The sequence below is a fragment of the Molossus molossus genome, unplaced genomic scaffold, assembly GCF_014108415.1.
Source record: "Molossus molossus isolate mMolMol1 unplaced genomic scaffold, mMolMol1.p scaffold_m16_p_12, whole genome shotgun sequence".
Classification (NCBI taxonomy): domain Eukaryota; kingdom Metazoa; phylum Chordata; class Mammalia; order Chiroptera; family Molossidae; genus Molossus; species Molossus molossus.
The window spans coordinates 57,586,135-57,609,584 of NW_023425347.1; the positions used below are offsets into that span (position 1 = coordinate 57,586,135).

The 23,450-nt window shown below is 39.4% G+C and overlaps 1 protein-coding gene across 1 annotated transcript in view; it reads right to left on the reverse strand.

Annotated features, from left to right (window-relative positions):
* Positions 1–23,450, reverse strand: part of PATJ (PATJ crumbs cell polarity complex component) — a 332,328-nt gene that overhangs the window by 130,476 nt on the left and 178,402 nt on the right. The window contains exon 28 of the mRNA XM_036256685.1: positions 9,384–9,580. Coding sequence (XP_036112578.1) covers positions 9,384–9,580 — 197 coding nt within the window. The remainder of the gene's footprint in view (positions 1–9,383; positions 9,581–23,450) is intronic.

The window sequence follows — 23,450 nt, forward strand, 5'->3', positions numbered from 1 at the left end:
TCAATCATCAGGAAAATGTAAATTAAAACTACAATGAGGAACAACTCAGCGGTGGATGTGGAACAACCAGACGTCCATACACTGCCAGTGGGAATGTTCAATGTTTCAGCCACTTAGGAAGAAGAGTCGGCCGATTCTTTGTAGGTTAAACACATAGCTACCCTGTGTTCTAGTAACTTATCATTTATATTTACCGGAGAGAAAAAAAAAATTTGACCTCAAAAAGACCTGTCACACAAATCTTCTTAGGAGCTTTATTCATTATAGTAACAACAACAACAACAACAAAAAACTTTGGAAAAAATCCAAATGTCCATCCACAAGTCAACTGATAAACAAACTGTGGTATAGTTACACAATGGGATACTATTCAGCAACAAAAAGGAACAAACTACTACTAACGTGCAACTACACAGATGATACACAGACATGCTGAGAGAAGAAAGCTGGATACGAAAGAGTACATACTGTATGATCCCATTTATATGAAGCTCTAAAACAGAAAAAAACTAATTAAAGGTAAAAAAAAAAATATATATATATATATATATATATATATATATATATATATATCAATGCAGTGGTTGCCTCCTAGGATGGGAAGGGGGAGGTTCTAATAGGGAAGGACGTGGGAAAGAGATTCGGGGGGTGTGTGTGTGTGTGTAAATGATAGATGTTAGGGTTATATAGGTGTATACAGTTGTCAAAATTGTACACATAAGATCTGTACATTTCTTTTATGTATATTTTGCCCTACACACAGACTTTAAAAATAATAATAACTGAGTAGGGATGGGCGTACGATGGTAGAGATGATATGCAAATGGCAGTGCCTGTGATCGTTGGACTACATGATGGCTATACAAAAGAATTTTATTATTATACTTTGTAGATGTTAAAATATCCACAATAAGAGTTTTTCTTTTAAAAGAAGAAAAGAAACATATGGGTACACCTCCCCAGGTAAGATATTTCTGATGGAACACTTTTTGATTTAAAAAAAATTTTTTTTTTATCCTTACCCGAGGACATTTTTCCATTTTTTGTTCAGACAGGGCAGGAGGGAGAGAGAGAGAAAGAGAGAAACATCGATGTGAAAGGGACACATCAAGTGGCTGCCACCCACATGACCCAACCAGGGCCGGGGACAAACTGCAACCAAGGTACATGCCCTTAGCGGGAACTGAACCCGGGTCTCTCTGGACCGCAGGCCGATGCTTTAACCGCTAAGCCAAAGCAGCCAGGGCTCATTTTTTGATTTTTAATACTTAAACTTCATAGATTATACATATCCTCTCAATACAGTTTTTTGCATATAGAAAAAATTTATATCTACATCCCTGATACAAGTAAAACATTTTATTTATTTAAAACAAATTTTTTTTTAATTTTCATCTGAGGACATTTTTTACATTTATCTTCAGATAGAGCAGGAGGGAAAGAGGGGGGAAGAGAGAGAGAGAAACATCAATGTGATAGAGACACAGTGACTGGTTGCCACCCACATGACCCCAACTGGGGCCGGGGACACACTGCAACTGAGGTACGTGCCCCTAGCGGGAACCAAACCAGCCAGGGCCAAGTAAAACATTTTGAATATAAGTCCCGAGCTGTAGTCCAGGTACAGAATCACAGAGAGACGTTCTGAACTACACAGCTGGGAGCATCAAGGAGAGTGTGCAGTTTGGATGTTGGTAGAGCTAACAGAACCCACTGCATACAAAGTTCTGTGTGCTAGCAATCACATTACTTGTGATAGTAGGCACTTTACATCCTAACATGATTATGTGTTACCTACATACAATTATTTTCATTGTCTTTCAGGTATATTTTAGGAAATTGGGGGTGGGGTTAACATGTAATGCGTAATTTTTCCAGACTTAAAATAATGAGACATAGACTCATGGTTACTGTTTTGGATGGAATATCTGATTTTCAGGCTGGATTACTGATTTTAAGCATATCTCTTAAAAACTAGAATGAAAACACACATACACAACCCCATTTTTGATCATTTGAGCAGTTGGTTTGATATTGTTAGAAAGTCAAACTTGGAATAAGAATTTTATTAACACTGCTTTTAGGCTTTGTGCATAATCTTTTAGGCTAAGGTTGCATAATGACTGTGAGTGACTAAATTTCTATTGTGAAAGTAAAGCAAAATACAGAAATAAATTATATGTCGAGGCTGGCCGATATAAGGAAACCTTTCTCAGTAATCTAAGAGCATCTTTTTCCATACATTTCAAGTATGGTCAGGACAACAGCCAGAAGTAGGACTGGGAGGAAGTAGGGAAGAAACTGGAAAAAGGAGGGAACAGAGGCCTGGGAAACTCTCCCAACGTCATGTAGAACCTGAGGAGAAACTGCAGAAAAGAGAGGAGAGTCTTGAGAGGCACCGCTGAAATCCAATGATTCCTCCCAAATGGCAAGTTTCTTCCCCAGCACCCATTCCTAAACCCATTTTGGGGGGTTAAATATGGTTTTATTGGTTTTTCAGAGAGAGGAAGGGAGAGAGAAATAGAAACATAAATGTGAGAGAGAAACATCAACAGGCCGCCTCCTGCAGCCCCCTGCTGGGAACGGAGCCTGAAACCCCGGCAGGTGCCCTGACTGGGAACTGACCGGGGCCTCTCAGTCCACAGGACGACGCTCAGCCCACTGAGCCACGCCAGCCAGGCCATAAACTGATTTTTCATATTCTTCCCACAATAATCTAAGTTTCTCCAGTTATCCTCACTCTTACTTTCTGCTTTCACAGCACTTTCTCTCGTGATTTTAAGACAATGTGGCTCGTTGCAGAAATCCACATAAAGCTTTTGTAGAGCAGTCAGGAGGGCGGCTGTCGTAAAACTCCATGATTGCCATTCCCCTGAAAGGTCGGTAGGAACACAGGTCTTTAGCCGAAATTCTGAGCGGCATAAAGACAATGAAGTGCGACTAAATAATTCAGAGCTCTTCCCCCACCTAGCCAGAGAGAGAAACGAAAATGGCAGAAACAGAGTTTAAAGACCTCGCTGCAGGAACCCAGAAAAGAACGAGGCCACCCAACATAAACTCCGTTTCTCAAAGTATTTCCTGCAGCCGGAGAGTGGAGCCTTAGCTCTGCAATGAGACTCGGTAGCTCTTAAACTACGAATTCAGAGGCGCTCTCAATAGGGCAAGAACAACCTCAAAATAGATTATTTTTCTTTTCTGGTTCTTGAGAGGCAGGTATAATTTCAGGGACTGCATTCTTCTTTATGGCATTAAATCTTAAGAAGATAAAAAGAGTAGCATGGTGTTGCGTTGTGAGAAACTACTTCAGATATTTTCAATGAGTACTGGGTTAACTGCATTAACCTAGATCTACCCAAATCACAAAATGATGAGAAATTCACTTAAAACCTTCTAGGATCGCTATTAATCCAAGAGCTAAGTAACTTAAGAACAAAGCTCTTAGAGTCAGAAAAGCTAGTGTACACATGTTGGTTCTGCCCCTTGGTGTCTCCGTTTCCTTTTGTGTAACATAGGGGTTAAAATAGCACCAACTTTCATTGGGTCCTTGTAAAAGTTAAGAGAGGGAAGGCATTTAAAAAATTTAGCACTGCCTTGTAAATAAGTATTCAATGTTAGCTCAGTTCCTAACACAGCTCCCCTACTCCCACAGGTTCTTCCAATGAGTACATCTTTTTGTAACTCAAATGAGATATAACACAATAGATTACTTAGGAAAGATGATTTAGCAAAACACAGACATCTATTGGCTACAATGCTGTACTGAGGGTGGGGGCAGGAGGTAGGGAAGGGATACTGGATGGGACTGTACTTTGAAGAAAGGAAAATGTTACACACACAGTAGAGGTCCTATTACTGTTTTGTGTGTGAGGCTGATCACTCAGCCAGCACCACATTCTTCTGCTGGCTTTCCAAGTTGTGAATTAAGACTATTTTTAAGAGTCTCAAAATGGGGTGACTTGAGCTTTGCATATGGGAAGATAATATTCAAGACCTGCTTACAGTATTTATTTTAGTCAGGTTTGATCGACCAATTTTTTAACTTCTTTATTGAGATACAATAGACATATAATAAATCACATGTTTACAATGTAAAATTTGATACATTTTAACACTCATGAAACCATTGTCACAAAATTTGGTCAATCGATTTATTTTTGTATTTTTAGCTATTATAAACTGTAGGAAAAATAATTTTTTTTTTTTTTTTGCAATTTTGAAATACTTTACTTTCTGCTTTGTAAACTAGTATTTCTACAATGGGATATTTTATTACATGAAGTAGGTTGGGTCATAACTATTGCATTCAGAAGTACATTTTATAAATCCATGTATGATAATAATCTAAAAGAGCCCATCTAACATGACAGAAGCTTTAAAAATAATTTCTTTTTCTTTATTGATTTTAGAGAGGAAAGGAGCGATAGAAACATCAATGAGAGAGAACATCGAGTGGCTGTCTCCTGCATGCCCCCCACTGGGGATTTGGCCCACAACCTGGGCATGTGCCCTGACTGGGAATAGACCCAGCGACCTCTCAGTGCATGGGTCGATGCTCAACCACTGAGCCATACTGGCTGGGCAATGACAGAAGCTTTTTTTTTTTTTATCCTCACCCCAGGACATTTTTCCATTTTTTGTTCAGATAGAGTGGGAGGGAGGGAGAGGAAGAGAGAGAGAGAGAAACATCGATGTGAAAGGGACACATCGAGTGGCTGCCACCCACACGACCAACCAGGGCCGGGGACAAACTGCAACCGAGGTACGTGCCCTTAGCGGGAACCGAACCCGGGTCTCTCTGGACCTCAGGCCAACACTCCAACCGCTGAGCCAAACCGGCCAGGGCAGAAGCTTTTGACTATAAATTAGAATCTCATCTATGGACACATGAAAGCTAGTGACTTATTTACTACTGTCCTATGCTTTTAAATTGCATCTAAGCTTTCCAAAAGCTTTAAAAAGCAATTCACTGGCAACGAGCAGAGTGAAGGAGCAACTATTGGGTGGAGTTTTGTCATAAAGCAGCTATAGGTACATGGGTCAATCATTTACCTTTGATGATTCCAGTTTTTTCCTTTTATTACGTAAATACTACTAGACATTAAGATCTGAGTTTACCCACAGTTGTATGTCTTTATCCCTGGCAAATATAGGAAATATTCATGCTTTTTATTTTTAATAAACATATACACATACAAAATAAGATTTAGTTTTGGCTATCCTGCAGGTACATGTTATGAAGGGAAGGTATTTCCTCCATCTTGAAGGACGAGAGCCAGACAAGACAAAGCCCTCCACACTAGTGAACTGTGTACTCTCTGTGCACCCACACAGTTCCTTCTGGCTGCCTCTGTACCCTGACAAGTCACCCCGACTCCTCGCACAGCACTATGGGCGCGCTCTTCCCACACATGCACTACAGGGAAGATGATAAATAAATCCTCTGTTCACACGACAGCACCACGAACAGGCCTGTGTACTTTCTGGGGCTAATTGCTTAGGGAAAGCCAATACTCTAGTGCAAGTCTCATTCCAGTCTACATGGTAATTCTGTGCTAATGCCTTTTGAAATTAATTCAGAACTCCCCTGCTCCCCAACTAGCATTGCAGTAAAGGGCAAAGGAGCTAAGACTCAATCACATTGTCTGCCAGGGGCTTAATGTAAGATCTCTTTCCTCCATGAACTGGGCGATGGGGCCACAGAACTCGCTGCCCGCTGCTCCTCTGTAGCAATGCAGACCCACAGCAACACAGCTGCAGGCGGACGTCCTGCCAGGAGCCCGCCACCGCCAGGCTCCAGCCGAGAAGCAGTTTCTGACTTCCAAGAAGTCGCACTGTGTGTTCCATCAGTCTCCTCTCTACCTCCTATGACTGAGCCTCAGCTTAGGGTTTAAAACAACTCAGATCAACTGTAAATAAAAGGAGGCTGTGAGCAAAGTAACAAGATAATAACAACAGAACAATAATGAGAATATCAGCAAATGGTGGAGCTGTAAAAACAATCAAGACAGGGATAACTTGACCTCAGCTGAGGAGAGAAACCACAAAAGTAAATGGAGCATGGGTGGGTGAGCAAATTCACAGATGTGCTCTCACCTGGAAACTAGTAAGTATAATCTAGAAGCCCAGCGTCCATGCCTCCTGCACAATGCAGTGTCCTTCTACCATCGAATACCCTGCATTGACCAAAGGACTGCTGTCGTAACACTGGCTTCACCTTTGCTAGCACTCATCCTGAGATCAATTTCTTGTCTGTTCAAAAGCACACTGGACTGAATGTCATGCGATGTACAAATTCCTTACATATCACACAGAAATGATCGACATTTTTTCTCAGCTATTCAGAGAAACCAGGAAAATGTTTTCCATAGGATTTCCCCCCCTCATCCCTGACCTAGAGCCAAAAGTTACACAAGAAGATGGATCATAAATGCTTAAGAATCCAGTATGTGCATTTTTCATTCTCTCAGCTTTTCAAGATGCTGCATGGGGTCCCCAGGAGTAAGAAGATGACGTTCCTCTGGCCCATCCCTTCAGAGATAAATGCATTAATATAAGCAAACTAAAAGGAACTGAAACACATAAATCCATGCAAAATAGTACTTAATAACGATCAGCTGAAATGTATTAAGGTATTACTATGTGCCAGACACTGTGGCAAACTGACATTCTCTTCTCTCATTACTTCTCATCACCCCCCCACCCTCCGAGGGTGCTGCTAGGCAATCACTAGACTGTAAACTCTGTAAGAACAGGTAGCATGGACGCTGTTCACCACTGTAAAATCAGTACCTTCTTCATGTACTGGCTCCAAAGGACAGATGCACATTGAGATACTTGCTGAGTGAATGGTTTCCCTTTGATAAAGTAACTGAGGGTTGGAGAAGATAAATAACTAGCCAAAGACATATGATGCTAGAATGTGTTCCAACACATTTTTATCTTTTTTTTTTTTTTAAACAAGAGAAATTGAGGGGAGTGGAGGAAGATTAAGTTACTGCCATGTTTAATTTTCTTCCTCTTTTCATCTGCAAATGAAGATTAAAGTTACTGAATAGCAACAAAAGGACCAAACTCAGAGTCAAAGGAAGGGATAGGAGAGTCCACTAGCGCAATTTGTTAATAATTCTTTTTCACCCAGGAGAGCTCTTCCAGACTTCCAGCCTAGAAAACAGATATCTGAAGTTTCTCTCTGCGAGGGAGGAAATACAGCCCAAGTAACAGTCAGCTATCTGCCAGGTACTCTGTTAAACTCCTTCTGAAATGCAGTGAGTAACTGATAGAATTGATACACGTTAAAGGTGGTCTTCAAAGTCCAGTGCTCAATGCCCCGTACAGTGCTGACTTTTGTGTGTGGCTTGTAAAGTACTCTGATTACTCTGCAACCACAGCTCATCTGTTACCAGTATCTACTAAGATGTCAGGCAGAGAAATAAAGTATCATTGCTCCTGTTGGTCTGGATCCCACAGGCCATTCCCTTCAGTCTTAACAAGAAAAAATCAGAACTAAAATTTTTATGTTCCAGATTACAGCCTTTGGAGCATTTCCATATACCATGCAAGACAGAAAATCTGTGTCTAGGTATGCATAACACAACGAAGTGACTAAATATTAAATAGACATGATTTCCTAAAGAATAGAGCATCATAAATCAAAATTCTCATGGATCTAAATAAAGGGGGCGTGGTTGAGGTACCATAGGGAACACAGTTGACTTCAGGTGGTGAGAGCATGGACCTCAGAGTCTGGGAAGCCTGGGTTCTTACTGAAACTCAGTAACTTAGTTCTGTAATATTAGGCAAGTTACTTATGCAGTGTTCTCATCCACAAAATGGGGACAATAACAGCACTTACCATATAGGTTCCATATAGAATATTGAATACATTCTATATGTGTGAGAGCATAGGTAGAATGCTACTAGTAACTCAGTAAATTAGCTTTTGCTTTCATTATTATGACCACCACCACCACTTTAGTCTCATCTCTGAAGAAGTCCCTAAATATCATCCAAAGGAAATAAACTTGAAGCAATTAATTATTATATTAGTTAATACATACTGTCACCTTTAATTTTTACTTATTGAATGATTATGCTAGTTAGTCAGTGCTACCCCATATGGGTCGCTTCCATGATGCTATATTACAACCGAAGGAAAAAAAAAAGTAATTCCAGAAGTGACGTCTTTGTGGAAACGGGACTTACGGGAGAGGCTGTCGGGTTGGAAAAAAGAGGTGATCCTAATTGTCTTACAGTTGTGTCTGGCCAGCTTTGGCTGTAGATATTATTAGGCAAGTCAAATTGTGGAAGACTGTGAATTGTATTCTGAGTCAGAATCTGAAGGGGAGACTATACAATGCAAAATCAGTAAGTCCTTGTTTTAGGTAAGCAGTCTGACACTCAGTGCCCCTGTGATTTAACCCCTCTTGATGTCCGAGTGTTGGAGCATTTGTCCAGGAGGCCTAGAGCACACTGATTAACAAAGAGCTAAGAAGTCAAACCACATGCTAGTAAAAAAGGTTGCTGGGTCTGATACTGAGTATATATTAGCTGTTATTATTATTACATTTTTCATTTTGTAGTGCAACAATCTTGTCATGTCTATTTCTTCCTTTAGACTGTGAGATATTTCAATGAACTGGATGTACTCATTAATTTTCCTGTGTCCGATTCTAAGAGCCACTCAAAAAATAGCTGAATGAACGAGTGATTGAACAAGCAAATGAATACCAAACCAAGATAAACTCAGAACAGAAACCCTGACTTTAAGTTTAGGAAAATAAGAATAACCTTTCAGTTTCTTGATGAAATCATCTAGGAAGTAATTATCAGAGGAGCAGTCATTCCTCAGCTCCTTTTCTCTCCATCCTTTCCTAAATGAGGAACTTATGTGGCTTTAACTCACATCATCACCTGCACAGGCATTAACCATCCTTGACCATCGGGTCACAAGGTTTCATTGGCTCTAGCATTTCCCTCCCCAAAATTAAATGACAACTACAACAACAAAAACAAATGTCAAACTTATGATTAATTCAAAACCCAGAACATTTTTATAAAATACTAACAAAATTAGATTAATATATAATCAAATTAGTTTTGAACCTTTTAAAATTAATATTTTAAAAAATCCTTATTTTTTAAATATGTTTCCATGAGATTTTACTTAAGGGCTCCTAAATTATTTTGAGAGATTAGTTTTTACTCAAGCAGCAAATAATGCCTGCAAGCAACAACAGGTTTTTTATTTCTGCTTTGAAAAGTGATTTTAAATAGAAGAAAATGGAATTTGTCAACATTCTTCCCCTTCACCTCATGTTATTGTACACTGTCCCCTGCACCCCTTCACCTCACCAGAAAAGAAATAAAAAAAATATGGCCCTCACCTCCAACAGTTCATCTCCAATACGCATCCGTCCGTCAGTGGCAGCGGGTCCTTCCGGGTTAATGCCCACCACAAATATGCTCATGCGTGACCTGTCTTTATTGCCAGCAAGGCTGAGTCCAAGGCCATTCTTATCCTTTTCAAGTTCAATAATGTGCAATTCTCCAGGCAGATCTGCATATCTTTGCCTGATTTTTTCTATTAGAAAAAAAAAGAGAAAGAGAAAATTAAAAAGAGCAGTTGAATTTATATCACAGAGGTGTCAGCATTTCCCTGCCCACACTGTGATTCCTCTACAACAAAGGGTCCTTTTTTGAGAATGAAGTACTTGAGGTCCTTCATAGCCGTATGTATGTTACAGTGAAGAATTATTTTACATCTGTCTAAGAAGTTCACCCATAAAACCTTCCCTGATCATTCAGTTTCACACTGGCCTAGATTTTCCATGTGTTATTTTCTCATATAAGACAGTCAAAACAATATGGTGAAAACACTGGCCTCCTTGAACCCACTCCCAAAAAACAACAAAACAACAACAACAACAAAAAGGCGGGGTAGGGGGTGGGAGACAAAGAATATTTACTGAGCACCAGCTACGTGCCAAGCAAAGTGATGGGTCCTTGAGATACCATTCTGAACAAAAGAGACAGTTACTGTTCTCATGGATTTGCAGTCCAGTAGGAAAGAAAAGTAACAATTAATTTGAAATAATTACATTTCTTTAAAGGGAGTACAAAATAATATTGTGTGCTATGTGAGCAAAAACAAGGGGAATTAAGAATATTGATCTAGCTGTCAGCTCTAAATTCAATCTGCAAATCTAAAACTTTCTCAATATCCAATAATTAATCACTATTTTCTCTCTAAAGAATTAATCTGTGAAACGGGCATTAGATTGCTCACTGCATGGATGCTGAAAAAATGAACTAAAATACATGTTAAAGAACTCAGTGGTTCATGGCTTACAGGCATTCTATAATTCTTTTATTCGATCTTTTGTCTCATCTTGCTACCTCTACTTTATGGTCTTAATTACCTATTTTATATTTTAGGATTTGGCTGGCTAGGCTTCATTTGTGTTGGTTCTTTCTGTGCAACAAAACCAACTAGCAAATTAAAAAATGCAAGAAGAGAGAAAATAGCAAAAATAAGGGCATCTGTTAATGAAACAGAACTATCATCACCATGCCAAACAATACACAAAACAAAACTAACATTGCAATAAAAACCAATGAAAGTGAAACATAGTTCTTTGGAACCATTAATAAGACAGGCTCTGTAAAAAAAATAATCAAGAAAAAATATAAATGATACAAATAAACCATAGGACAAAAAAGAAAAAAATAACTGCAGACAGATTTAAAAAATAATGTTATTATGAATAGTATATCAGTGAACTAAATGTTGACACATTTTAAAATATAGAGAAGAGATAAATTTATCATGAAGTTTAAAATGCCATATTTAGTACAAGACTAAATGTAAACTGCAATAGACTAGTAATTATTAAAGAAACTGAAATGATCATAATGGATATTTCCTTTCAAAGATACCCCTGTCCTTGATATTTTTACATTTTAATTCTATCAGATTTCAAGTTATAATGAATTTTTATCCTATGTATTCTAGAAGATGAAAATTGTACAAAAAGTCATCTACCCCATTTTTTGAGGCTGGTATAATCCTGACTCTGATTCCAAAATAAAGACAAACCAACTTCTGGTCAAGATGGTGGTATAGGTAAAAGCGGTACTCACCTCCTCTCACAACCACACCAAATTACAGCTAATCTACAGAATAACCGTTATTCAGAACCTCCAGAAATCTGGCTGGATGGAAGTCCTACAACTAGGAAATTGAGAAGAAGCCACATAGAGACTGGTAGGAGGGGCAGAGATGTGGAATGGTCCGGCCCCACACCCACATGTGGCAGATAAAAATCGGGAGGACTATCTTGGCTGCAGAAGTTCCCCCCAAGGAGCAAGGAGTCCCAGCCCCAAAGCAGGCTCCCCCACTCAGGGTTCCAATACCAAGAAGAGAGGTCTCCATAACTTCTGGCTGTAAAAACCAGAGAGGATTGTGGCTGAAGGAGACTGAGGCTTCTAGAGTCCCAGGCAGTTCCTCTTTGGACTGCAGGCTGATGCTCTAACCGCTGAGCCAAACTGGCCAGGGCCCAGGCAGTTCCTCTTAAAGGGTCTGCACACAGATTTACTTGGACTCACCCTCTCTGAGCTCCAGCACTGGGCTGCAGCTTGAAAGGCACCAGAGACATAAGGGGAAGAACTGAACTACCTGGCATCAGGGCAAGAGCTGGGGGTGGGGTGGGCTGGGGTGGGGTGGGGTGGGGGGTGGCAGAGAGTAGCTTTCTCCCAGATAGAAGCACTGGCAGAAGCCATTGTTGCTTTGATTGGCCCTTCCCCCACAGACCCAGCAAGCAGGCTCCAAATCTGAGACTCCATCAATCTGGCTCACACTGTTTGCCTCACTCACCCTGGTGATTCCCTGATACCACGCTCCATACAACTTTTAGGTCCACCCAAGCTGTTTCCAGTGGTTTTTCCATACAAACGGCCTGTCTTGACTCATGCTTCAGATTTTCCTAACCTCTCTCAAATAAGCAGCAGCTGGCTTCAGCGAGTCCCTTGCCTCTCCCTAAGTGGTCCCAGGCCCAGCACTAGCAGCAACTGGCTTTGCTTCCCAGCTTGGCCTTGCCTGATCACCTCCAAGCCCAGCATAAGTAGAGTCATTTGCAAATTTCTTTGTAGCTCATGCCAGGTGGCCCAGGTAGAACACAGGTGGCAGTTGACCTTGGCATGCACCTTCTGGGAGGCACTAGAGCCAATGCACATGGTAGACATCTTCAGATCACATCAAAGCATTACCACCCAACCACCTCCACAAGTGACACACACAGGGGCAGACTCAGCAGGCACCGGAGCCCCACTGAAGTAAGTCTTGCTGGCTGGCTGGCAGAGGTGGAGGGGATAGGTGGAGAGGGGGAGGGGGAGGGGGGAGGGGGGAGGGGAGAGGGGAGAGGGGAGAAGGGAGAGGGGAGAGGGAGAGTGTGACACAGCTGATCCTCAACAGCAGTCAGAGGTGGGTGGTCCCAATCAGTCCTTACAGCTGATCAGCCTGGGGGTAAACCCCTCCCACTGACATGCCAATATTAATTAAAGCCCAACTACAAGAGGAGGGTATACACAGCTCACACAGGGAGTGCACCTTGAGCGCCCAGCTTTGGTGATCTGGGAGACTGTGCCACTGTACCCTACAGAACACCTACCACATCAGGCCACTCTACCAAGCTTGAGAGATGTAGCAGCTCTACCTAATACATAGAAACAAACACTGGGAGACTGCCAAAATGAGGAGTCAAAGAAACATGTCGCAAATGGAAGAATAGAACAAAACTTCAGAAAAATAACTAAACAAAATGGAGACAAGCAATCTACCAGATGCCAAGTTCAAAACACTGGTTATAAGGATGCTCAATGAACATAGTGAAAACCCTAACAGCATAATAAAGGACCAGTCAGAAATGAAGGATACACTAGCTAAAATAAAGAATAACTTACAGGGCACTGGCCGGTTTGGCTCAGCAGTTAGAGCATCGTCCTGCAGTCTGGAGAGACTTGGGTTCGGTTCCCACTAAGGGCACGTACCTCGGTTGCAGTTTGTTCCCGGCCCTGGTTGGGTCGTGTGGGTGGCGACCACTCAATGTGTCCCTTTCACATCGATGTTTCTCTCTTTCTCCCTCCCACTCTATCTGAACAAAATATTGAAAAATGTCCTCAGATGAGGATAAAAAAAATAAAAAAGAATAACTTACAGGAAATAACAGTAGAGTAGAAGACTAAGAATCAAATCGGTGATTTGGAATACAAGAAAGCAAACAACTCCCTATCAGAACAGAAAAAAGAATCCAAAAAAATGAGGATAATGCAAGGAGTCTCTGGGACAACTTCAGGCATACCAACATTCACATCATGGGGGTTCTAGAAGGAGAAGAGAGGCAGTAAGAAATTAAAAACTTATTCGAAAAAATAATGACAGAAAAATTTCCTAACATGGTGAAAAAAAATAGACATACAAGTCCAGGAAGCATAGAGAGTCCCAAATAACATGAGCACAAAGAGACCACATCAAAGACAAAGAGAGAATCTTAAAAGCAGCAAGAGAAAAGCAGTCGAAAATGCTCCCATAAGACTGTCAGTTGATTTCTCAACAGAAACTTTGTAAGTCTGAAGGGATTTGCAGGAAATATTCAAAATGATGAAAAGCAAGGACCTACAACCAATATTACTCTACCCAGAAAAGCTATAATTTAGAATAGAAGGACATACAAAGAACTTCCCAGACCAAAAAAAAAAAAAAAGCTAAAGAAGTTCATCAACACCAATGTTAATACATATCTACCAACAACTGAATCTAAGAAACATAATAAATGAACAAGCAAAACAGAAACAGGCTCATAAATACAGAGAACATTTTGATGGTTGCTAGATGGGAGGGGAGATTGGGGGAAAGGGTGATAAAGGTGAAGGGATTAAGAAGTACAAATTGGTTGTTACAGAATAGTGATGGGGATATAAAGTATAGCATAGGTAATATAGTCAATAATATTCTAATAACTATGTATGATGTTACATGGGTATGAGATTTATCAGGATAATGAATTAGTAAGTTATGTAATGTCTAATCACTGGGGGTACACCTGAAACTAACATAATAATATATGTCAACTGTAACTGAAAAACAAAAATAATTTAATCAGAAGCAAAAGCAAAAGAATAAAGAATAAAGTTACAGTTTTATTATGGACACAATTTTTTTTTGAATCCTTACCCAAAAATATTTTTTATTGATTTTTAGTGAGAGCATAAGGGGCGGGGGGAGGGAGAGAGAGAGAGAGACATCTATTGGTTGCTTTCTGTATGTGCCCCAAGTAGGGATGGAACATCAACCTAGGTATATGCCCTGACCGGATATCAAACCTGCAACCTTTTACTGTATGGGAGAATCTCCAACCAACTGAGCCACCTGGCCAGGGTGACATAGAAATCTTTCTTAAAGAAAGATAATTTAATCAAGAGTGTATTAAAAATATTTAATATGTCCTGGTGGGTTTGGCTCAGCAGTTAGAGCATTGGCCTGCAGACTGAAGGGTCAAGGGTTTGGGTTTGATTCCCAGTTAAGGGCACATACCTGGGTTGCAGGTTCGATCCCCAACCCCAGTCATGGTTGTGTGAGAGGCAACCAATCAACGTGTCTCTCTCACATCAATGTTTCTCTCTCTCTCTCTCTCTCTCTCTCTCTCTCTCTCTCTCTCTCTTTCTCTACCTCCCTTCCACTCTATCTAAAAATCAATGAAAAAATATCCTCAGGTGAGGGTTAACAATAACAACAAATACTAATAATAATAAATTTAATTTCATCTCTCTGATATAGCCAAATATTTGACCATTTTCTGACTTAAGAAAAGCATTTTCATATGATTCAATCTAACAATATATTATGAGAAGGTTGTAGCCCAGAAATGCAAGGATAGTTAACCATCAGGAAATTTTTCAAGGAAAATCACATTCATAAACTAAACTAGAAGAACTGAAAGATCATATTAATAGATGAAGAAAAGCATCCTGAGAAGGTACAACATCTACTTATGATTTTTCAAAAATCTCAAACTGTTGGTGAATTGGAACAGAAAGTACTTTCTGAATTTAAATGTACAAATAAACAATATAACAAAAAAAAGGTATTTGTAGTTTTTAAAACTGACAGGGAATTAATATACAGAGAACTTCTATAAATCAAGCAGAAAGAAATAGCAACTCCAGGAGAAATCTAGTCAAAAGATATAAAACTCAAAAGGCTTACAGATATGTGAAGAGACACTCAAATTCATTACTAATTATGGAAATGCAAATTAAAATGAGATATCAGTGTACGTTATTAGACTGGCAAACATCCAAAAACTGGACCATGAAGCCTTAGTAGAGATAGGATCGAGGAACCCTCACACGCCGTGGTTGGGAGTGTTGAGTGGTGTAGCCATTCTGGAGAGCAGTCTGGCACTACTTAATCAAAGTAAGCTTACACATACTCTATAAACCAGCAACTCCACTCTTGGGTATATATAGCCTAATGAATTCTCACAGGGCTCAACGGGACAACTGGCTGAAGTTCATCACAATGTTATTTGAGACAGCAGGGAGTTTCGGGTATCTGGGTGTCTGTCAGTGGCAGAGAGGACAGATGAAATGTAGTGAATGGACATCACAGTGTACTACCAGCAGTTAGAAACAATTCATTGTAAGTAGTAACCGAGAGAGATTTTAAAATAGTGCTGAATGACAAGGAGGAAAACCAGAATGGGGTCAATACCATTTATGCAAATTAAGAGTACTGTACAAATACCCATAATATATACTTTGGAAACAAATATACAAAGACACAAGTATTTGAATATTTTTTGTTTATTGACTTTAGAGAGAGAGGAAAAGAGAGAGAGATAGAAACATCGGTGAGAGAGAACATCGATTGGCTGCCTCCTGCATGCCCCAACTGGGGATCGGGCCCATGACCTGGGCATGTGTCCTGACCGGGAATCTAACCAGAGACCTCTTGGTGCACGGGTCGACGCTCAACCACTGAGCCACACCAGCTGGGCAAGACACACATATTTAACACATTAGAATGATTAACTGTTGTGGGTGAAAAAGTAGAAAGAGCAAGGGCAGAAGGGTCAGGCTTCAGTTCAAATCCCTCACTGAGGCATTCACATCACCAATTCCTTGGACCAGTCACTGAATCTCTACCAACTGCGGATTTCTTATTTGCAAAATGAGGTTGTTACCTTAAAAACAGATGTTCCCTAAAAATGCCTGGAACATTGGGTCTGAATAATGTTAGGGGGAAAATACAATCATGACTTTGTTTCCATGGCTTAGTTACATTGACGATTTAAGTTGGTGACAAAGCCACTCTTTTCTTCTTTTTCTTTACCTATCTTGAGGAAAACTGAGACCTGTGAAGGGCGCAATGGTTCCCAGTGATGGCACGAAGGAAGCAGGCACGTAGTTCTCCAATGGGAATCACGAGAGGAAGGGGCCAGCTTCATTCTCCCCTAATTCTCTTCTCTGAGTTTCACTTCTTGAGGAGTCCTCCGGACAACCTCTGCAGAAGCAGAAGAATCACACAGCTGGGTCAAGTGTTTGTCCCAGGGGGCACAGGCCACTGAGGTGGATTTAAAATTGTGTGCTAGTCAAGCGTGGAGTAAAAACTCTTTCTACAGTTTCAGTTTGGAAAGATGAAAAAAGGTTCTGGGGATGGATGGTAGCCTTAGTTGCACAAAAATGTGAAAGTGCTAATGCCACTGAACTGTACCTTTGAATGGTTACAATGGAAACTTTGTTGTGAATAATTTACCACAATAACAATAATAAAAACCTATACATAGGCTTAAAAGACCCTTCAAAAATTGGTTCTATTATCAATACCTCAGCAAGGGACTAAGTTACAGATTTATTTTCCTGAATTTTTGAAACCAGCAGCCCTATTTTTCTAGCCAATGTTTTGTTGTGACACTACTATATTCCATTTATTCAATTAACAAATATTAACTGAATCCAAATTGAAGTCAGGTTTGTGACACAAAGGGCACACTATGGAATTTGTTTTAAAGGGCCTTAAAAATCTACCACTGGAGACAAGTATACATTTGACTAATTATAATTTAGAAAGATAAGAGTCATAATAAAAATACCAGCAGCTGAAGTCACCCATCTATTTTACTGAGTTGTCAGGTAAATCACTAATGTCTGCAAACTACATTGAGTATTATAGATATTTTAGCAAACTCTCAAGCTATTGGCCAGATAAACCTTCAATGCATAATGCCCAAAGCCTCATTTTAGTTGACATTTCTAATACTCCAGCATCCAATCTTCCAGCTTAATTTGCCTAAACACTAACAAATGAGTCACTCAGCTTTCCTTGATGTCTTTCATTATTATTATTATTATTTATTATCATTATTATTTTTACTGGGAGAAGAGGGTAAGTTCAACAGAATAAAACTCAGCTAAAAGCAAACCCTATTGTAAATAATGCTGCAATGAACCTTTATAAAAACTCATGGGATGTAAAGTGCAACATAGGGAATATAGTCAATGATATTGTAAAAACTGTTTGTGGTGTCAGATGGGTACTAGACTTATGGGGTGGTCCCTTCATAAGTTATATAAATATCTAATCACTAATATAATACTGTATGTCAACAGTAATTGAAAAGAAATTTTAAAGTATTTTTAAAAAGCAAACCCTAGAACAATCAAGAGTTGAGCATACTTAAACGAGTTATGAAGTATTAATAATTTACTGGAATCTGCTAGGTTGCAGAAACTATCCTAACTCTTTCAATATAATTTCTTGTTTCATGCTAAAAACCACCATACAGATAAAAATGATCATCTCTCCTGTCTAGATGTGGGAAATAACTTGCCTACAGGTCACCCAGCTATTAACTGATACAATAAGTATAATTTTTTAAACCCAGTTTTGTCTGTGTTCACAGTAGTATCTGAAAGTATCTTTTTAGATATTTTTGTTCTTTCTACTTCCCTACCCTGGAATATAAACTTTATGAAGTTCCTTGAACGCGCTGCCACTCACTGCTGTCTTCTGTACCTAAAACAGTGCCTGGCATATCTTAGGTGGTTCATATGTGTCATATATACCTGTTGAAATCATAAAAGAATGGTTTCTAAGGTTTTCTTCAATTGCTATGCCATACAATTGAACCAAATGCCCCAAACAATGCAACAAAAAAAGTGAGAGACCTAAAAGCATTACACACAACAGTTTTTTTTTTAGACACAATGTATCCTTTCAGTTAAAAGAAGTAGAATGACTTCTACTTTAGATTTATAATAAAAAAATATCAAAATCCATTAGGTCTACTAGAAAAACAACAAAGTATACACTATCTTTTAAAATAGACTCTGTTAAACTGAAGAAAATTGAAAAGCAAGAGGGTTTATACTTTATCGTTTTTTTAAATAAAAATTTTCATTGATGTTAGAGAGACGGAAGGGAGACGGAGAGAGAGGAACATCAATGTGAGAGAGAAACATTTATCAGTTGCCTCCTGTACGTGCCCCGGCCGGAGATCAAACCCACGCTCTGTACCCTAACCCAGCGAGCCTCTGGTGCATGGGATGATGCCAACCGAGACACAGGCCAGGGATGACATATTTTCCAATGCATTGTAAAACAGGAAGAGTAATAAGACAGCAAAAGTGGCAAATGCCTTGTAACATATATGCTCTTTAATCTTCAGTTACATTTTTATTACGATTTTCAGGTCTCAGAATTTGAATTATCCTACAGTTTTGTTTGTTTTTTAGACTCATAGCTAGAAGAGGCTTAAAAGATGACAGGTCCGATTCTTATACACATTCAATGCTATGTTTTCACTATATCATAGAATCAGAGGCCTTTAATTCAGGCAAAAGAAACCAAGAAATTATGTAAAGCTACCTTCTCTTAAAGCACTCCTCCTACCTTGACTTCATTTCATAAAGAAAGAAAGAAGACTATAAAGGAAGATTCTGTATAAGGTTATGAAGCTAATTTATAGCTAGAAACGAAAGTCTTCTAATATGTAGTTCAACTCCTTCTCTACCAAATCATGTTAAATTTCTAAAAACAGTTTAATAAGTAAAAATCACTTCAAATGTCTCCCTTAGTTAAGAAGTTATCTTTAGAATCATCATGTTATAATAATATCTCCTCCCATAAAGGAACATTGCACAGCCCACTGTCACGGAATCCTCCCACACCTTTGCAAACACCTTCGTATGCAGTGAGTGGACAGATACTCAGAGAGGGGAGGTGATTTGGCCAGTGTTGGGGCACTAGTGCAGTCTTTCTTCATCACATCAGAGCTATCACTTAGACTGGTAGAATTTTTAATAATAAGAGGCTCCCTGAAAGGAGCTGAAACAATGGTTCCCAGGCCTAGACTGCTTAGATTATTTGCCAGGCAGGCTACCTAAAAATCACCCCAAGAGCCTGCAAAATAGAACCATAACCAGGCTCCACTAGCTGCAATTCCAAGCCAGTGAATTTGGAGTAAGGTTTGGAAATGGGGTTAAATTATTTTTTTAACAAGGTCTTTAGATAATTTTCATGGGCAGCTATATCTTTAAATAACAGTGTAATCTCCCACGCAGTGCAATATTTTTTTTCTAGAGTGATCATGACTGTCAACCATAAAGCTCACAGATAACCAAAATTTAAGGCAGGCTTTAAATATGCCTTATGCAACACTAATCTAATATGAAAACTATCTCTGGCTCTACAATCATGCTCAGGATTGAATAGGAAATACGTTTTGACTATACAATAGATTACTTTAGCGTCTCAGTCTCAATCTCTTCCCCTCTATCTCCCACCCTCCCACATACAGCTGCCTCCCTCACTCTCAAATCTCAGAAGTTCCCTGTAATTTCCATTACCAATTACTTCTACTCTGTAGGCATAATAAAAGGTGAACTAGAATTTCAGAAGAGGAGGAGGAAAACTAAGTCTGTGTGTGTGTGTGTATGGCGGGTGGGAAGCAGAACTCATCTCTAAAAACTCAAGACACTGTGTGCCAGTTTGTTACCTCAGAACTTCAGAAAGAAATCACGGTACGGCACCTCCTGTGTACGGCTGAGTCAGCACGACTGTTCTGCAGCATCAGACATGTGCCTCCACCACAGGGGAACCCCGCACTGCCTAGCATCTGCTCTGAGGCTGCTGTGAGCTGTTTCCATGGCAACCAGTGGGCAGGGAAGGGGATGTGTGGGAAGAAAATGTGTAAGGAAAGCAGTTTTCTTAAAACATTCAATTGGCCCTGGCCGGTTTGGCTCAGCGGTTAGAGCATCGGCCTGCGGTCCTGAGAGACCTGGGTTTGGTTCCTGCTAAGGGCGCGTACCTCGGTTGCAGTTTGTCCCCAGCCCTGGTCGGTTGTGCGGGTGGCAGCCACTGGATGTGTTCCTTTCACATCGATGTTTCTCTCTCTCTCTCTGTTCCTCTCTCTCCCTCCCACTCTACCTGAACAAAAAATGGAAAAATGTCCTCGGGTGAGGATAAAAAAAAACAAAAAACAAAAAACATTCAATTGAACTAAAAATGCATTAAAGAGGTGGGATAAAGAGTATTATTTTATTTGAAGCCAATAAGGTTCTCCTCTAAAATTAAGAAGAATATAATCCAAAGAACCCATAGTTTGTTTTTTGCACGGGCGCGCGCACACACACACACACACCTTAATATAACTAATAGATTTTAGCAACAAAATATTAAAAGTGTTATAATGATCCAGGATCTCACTATACCCATTACTGGTATTACCAAGAAGTATTTGTGCCCTGGCTGGTTTTCTCAGTGGTTAGAGCATCGGGTCTGTGGACCAATGAGTCATGGGTTTGATTCCGGTCAAGGGCACATACCTCAGTTGCGGTCCATCCCTGGTCCTGGTCAGGGTCGAGCGGGAGGCAGTCAGCTGATGTGTTTCTCTCACATCAATGTTTCTTTCTCTCCCTCTTTTTCTCCCTCCCTCCCACTCTATCTGAATATAAATAGAAAAATATCCTTGGGTGAAGATTATTAAAAAAACACACAAAAAACGATTTGTAAAAAAAACAGCCAATCTTTATACTTATTTTCACTGAGTTTCACAGTGGGTAATTAAGTGACAGTAGTTCCTATCCCACATAATCTAGTTTCGCTTCCATTTCTAAATAAAACTCAGAGATTAGCAGATAAGTAATCCTCTTCTTTGGGCACCAGGCTTTACTTCAGTCCCCAGAATGAACAACAGACTAGAATAACTGAAGACAGAATAGTCTTTTGACTCAGCTGAAGAGTTACACTTGTTTTAAACGTGGATTTTCTAGCCCCAGGACAATGTTATCTGAAGAAAGGAAACCAAATTGCTCATAATTCTGTATCAAAGCACGATGACTTTTCCTTGTCCAGGAAAGCCCGTAAGATTTCTCAAGGGTGGTCTCAGGGTGCTTCCCTATCACCATATGGCATTATTCCCTTCCCTCCCCTCCCCTCCCCTCCCCTCCCCTCCCCTCTTCTTTTATTTATCCTCACCCGAGGACATTTTTCCTTTTTTTTTCTGTTCACATAGAGTGGGAGGGAGAGAGAGGAAGAGAGAGAGAGAGAAACATCGACGTGAAAGAGACACATCGAGTGGCTGCCACCCGCATGACCAACCAGGGCCAGGGGCAAACTGCAACTGAGGTACACGCCCTTAGCGGGAACCGAACCCGGGTCTCTCTGGACCGCAGGCCGACACTCTAACCGCTGAGCCAAACCGGCCTGGGCTGCCCAGTATTTTAATAGAAAATGTTCAACACTCTGGAATAATGACCTGATACAACTTCAGAAGCATTTTGTTACCTGGTGTGTTTCCAAATAATAAAAAATAATATTACACAGAAAAATACTTAAGTACATTTTCCTCTACATTAGATACAACAAGACTACTTTTAAATATTCATCTCAATCTAATTTTCATATGCAGTAACCACTTTTAATTGTCTGACAGTTAAGCATTACATGCAGATTTGAGAAGTAAAAACATATGAAAGAAAATCATAACTGATCCCAAGAAATAGCATATGAACTTCAACAGTAAGGAGCAAACCGCAAGTGAAAGCCCACAAATGAGGTAATGAAAACATATCCGGGTAAAGAAACTACATTTGGCATGACAACAAATAAACAAACTTTCCTCTTACAGGTAGTAGATGTTTTTGCCAATTATAAATTTGATAATATCATATGGTGTTATAAGTAGAAATTAATATTGAAACCTAGAAACCTGAGAACTACAGATAAGTATAATAATAATAGCTAGATGGTGTTCTAAGCACTTTATAATTTAACTCATTTAATCTTTATAAAAATCTATTTGGTAGGTATCACCCCCCCCCCCCCCCCCCCAGTTTTACAGATGAGAAAACTACGGCGCAGAGAGGGTAGATAACTTGTAAGGTAACACAGCTGGTGAATGGTACAGCTGGGATTTGAAATCAGAAAGTTTGGCTATGGTGTTCATGATCTTAGGTGAAAGTCAGGGCCAGAATTAAACAAAAAAAGTATGAATACAGAACTGGGGGAAAAAACAAGTTTTTTTCCACAAAAATTCAATTTATGTTACATATAAGAATAGAAAAAAAAAATCAACCACAATATAAAGTGACAAAATTCAGGCAATCAAATCGAGCAAACATCATTAAGATTATTCCCTTAAGAGACCATAGAGTAAGAAAAATAAAAACAAAAAAACAACCCTCAACCAGTAATAAAAATCTAAAATGTTCCCACTAGATGAATCAAAATTCCAATGAGTTAATATACAATGAGCAACTCTTTAAAAAGGCACTGTATTAATATTAACTGAACTTTCACTGACATTACTCTGATCCCTTTGTATTTTTAATGTTACGAAATATAATCCTCAAGCTATCCATTTCAGAAAAATGGATAAACAATTGCGGCATGGTCATAATATGAATCTTTATTCAACAATGAAAACAACCACTGCTGTAGGCAACATGTTTGAATATTAGAAATGTACTAGAGTGAAAGAAACCAAGATAGAAAAGCGTATATACCACATGATTCCATTTTTATCAAGTTCAAAAACAGGCAAAGCTAATCTATGGTTTTAAATGTCAAGATAGAATTGACCTTTGGGGACGAGGGAAGAAATCGTGAATCAGAAAAAGTGACTTTTTCTGAGTGGTAGTGATGTTCTATTTTGTGTTCTGGATGGTGGGTGTAAATTCATCAAACTAGTACAGTTTTCTCTGTGTATGTATTTCAATGAAGTTATATTTTAAAAAGAGAATAAAATAATGCAATGTGAGGACCTTGTTTGAAATCTGATTTGAAGAAAACAATGATATAAATACATTAATTATGAGTTTAATATTAGATAAAAAACAAAGAATATTGTGTTAAATACATTAATATTATTATGGTCACATTTTTAGAGATGCAC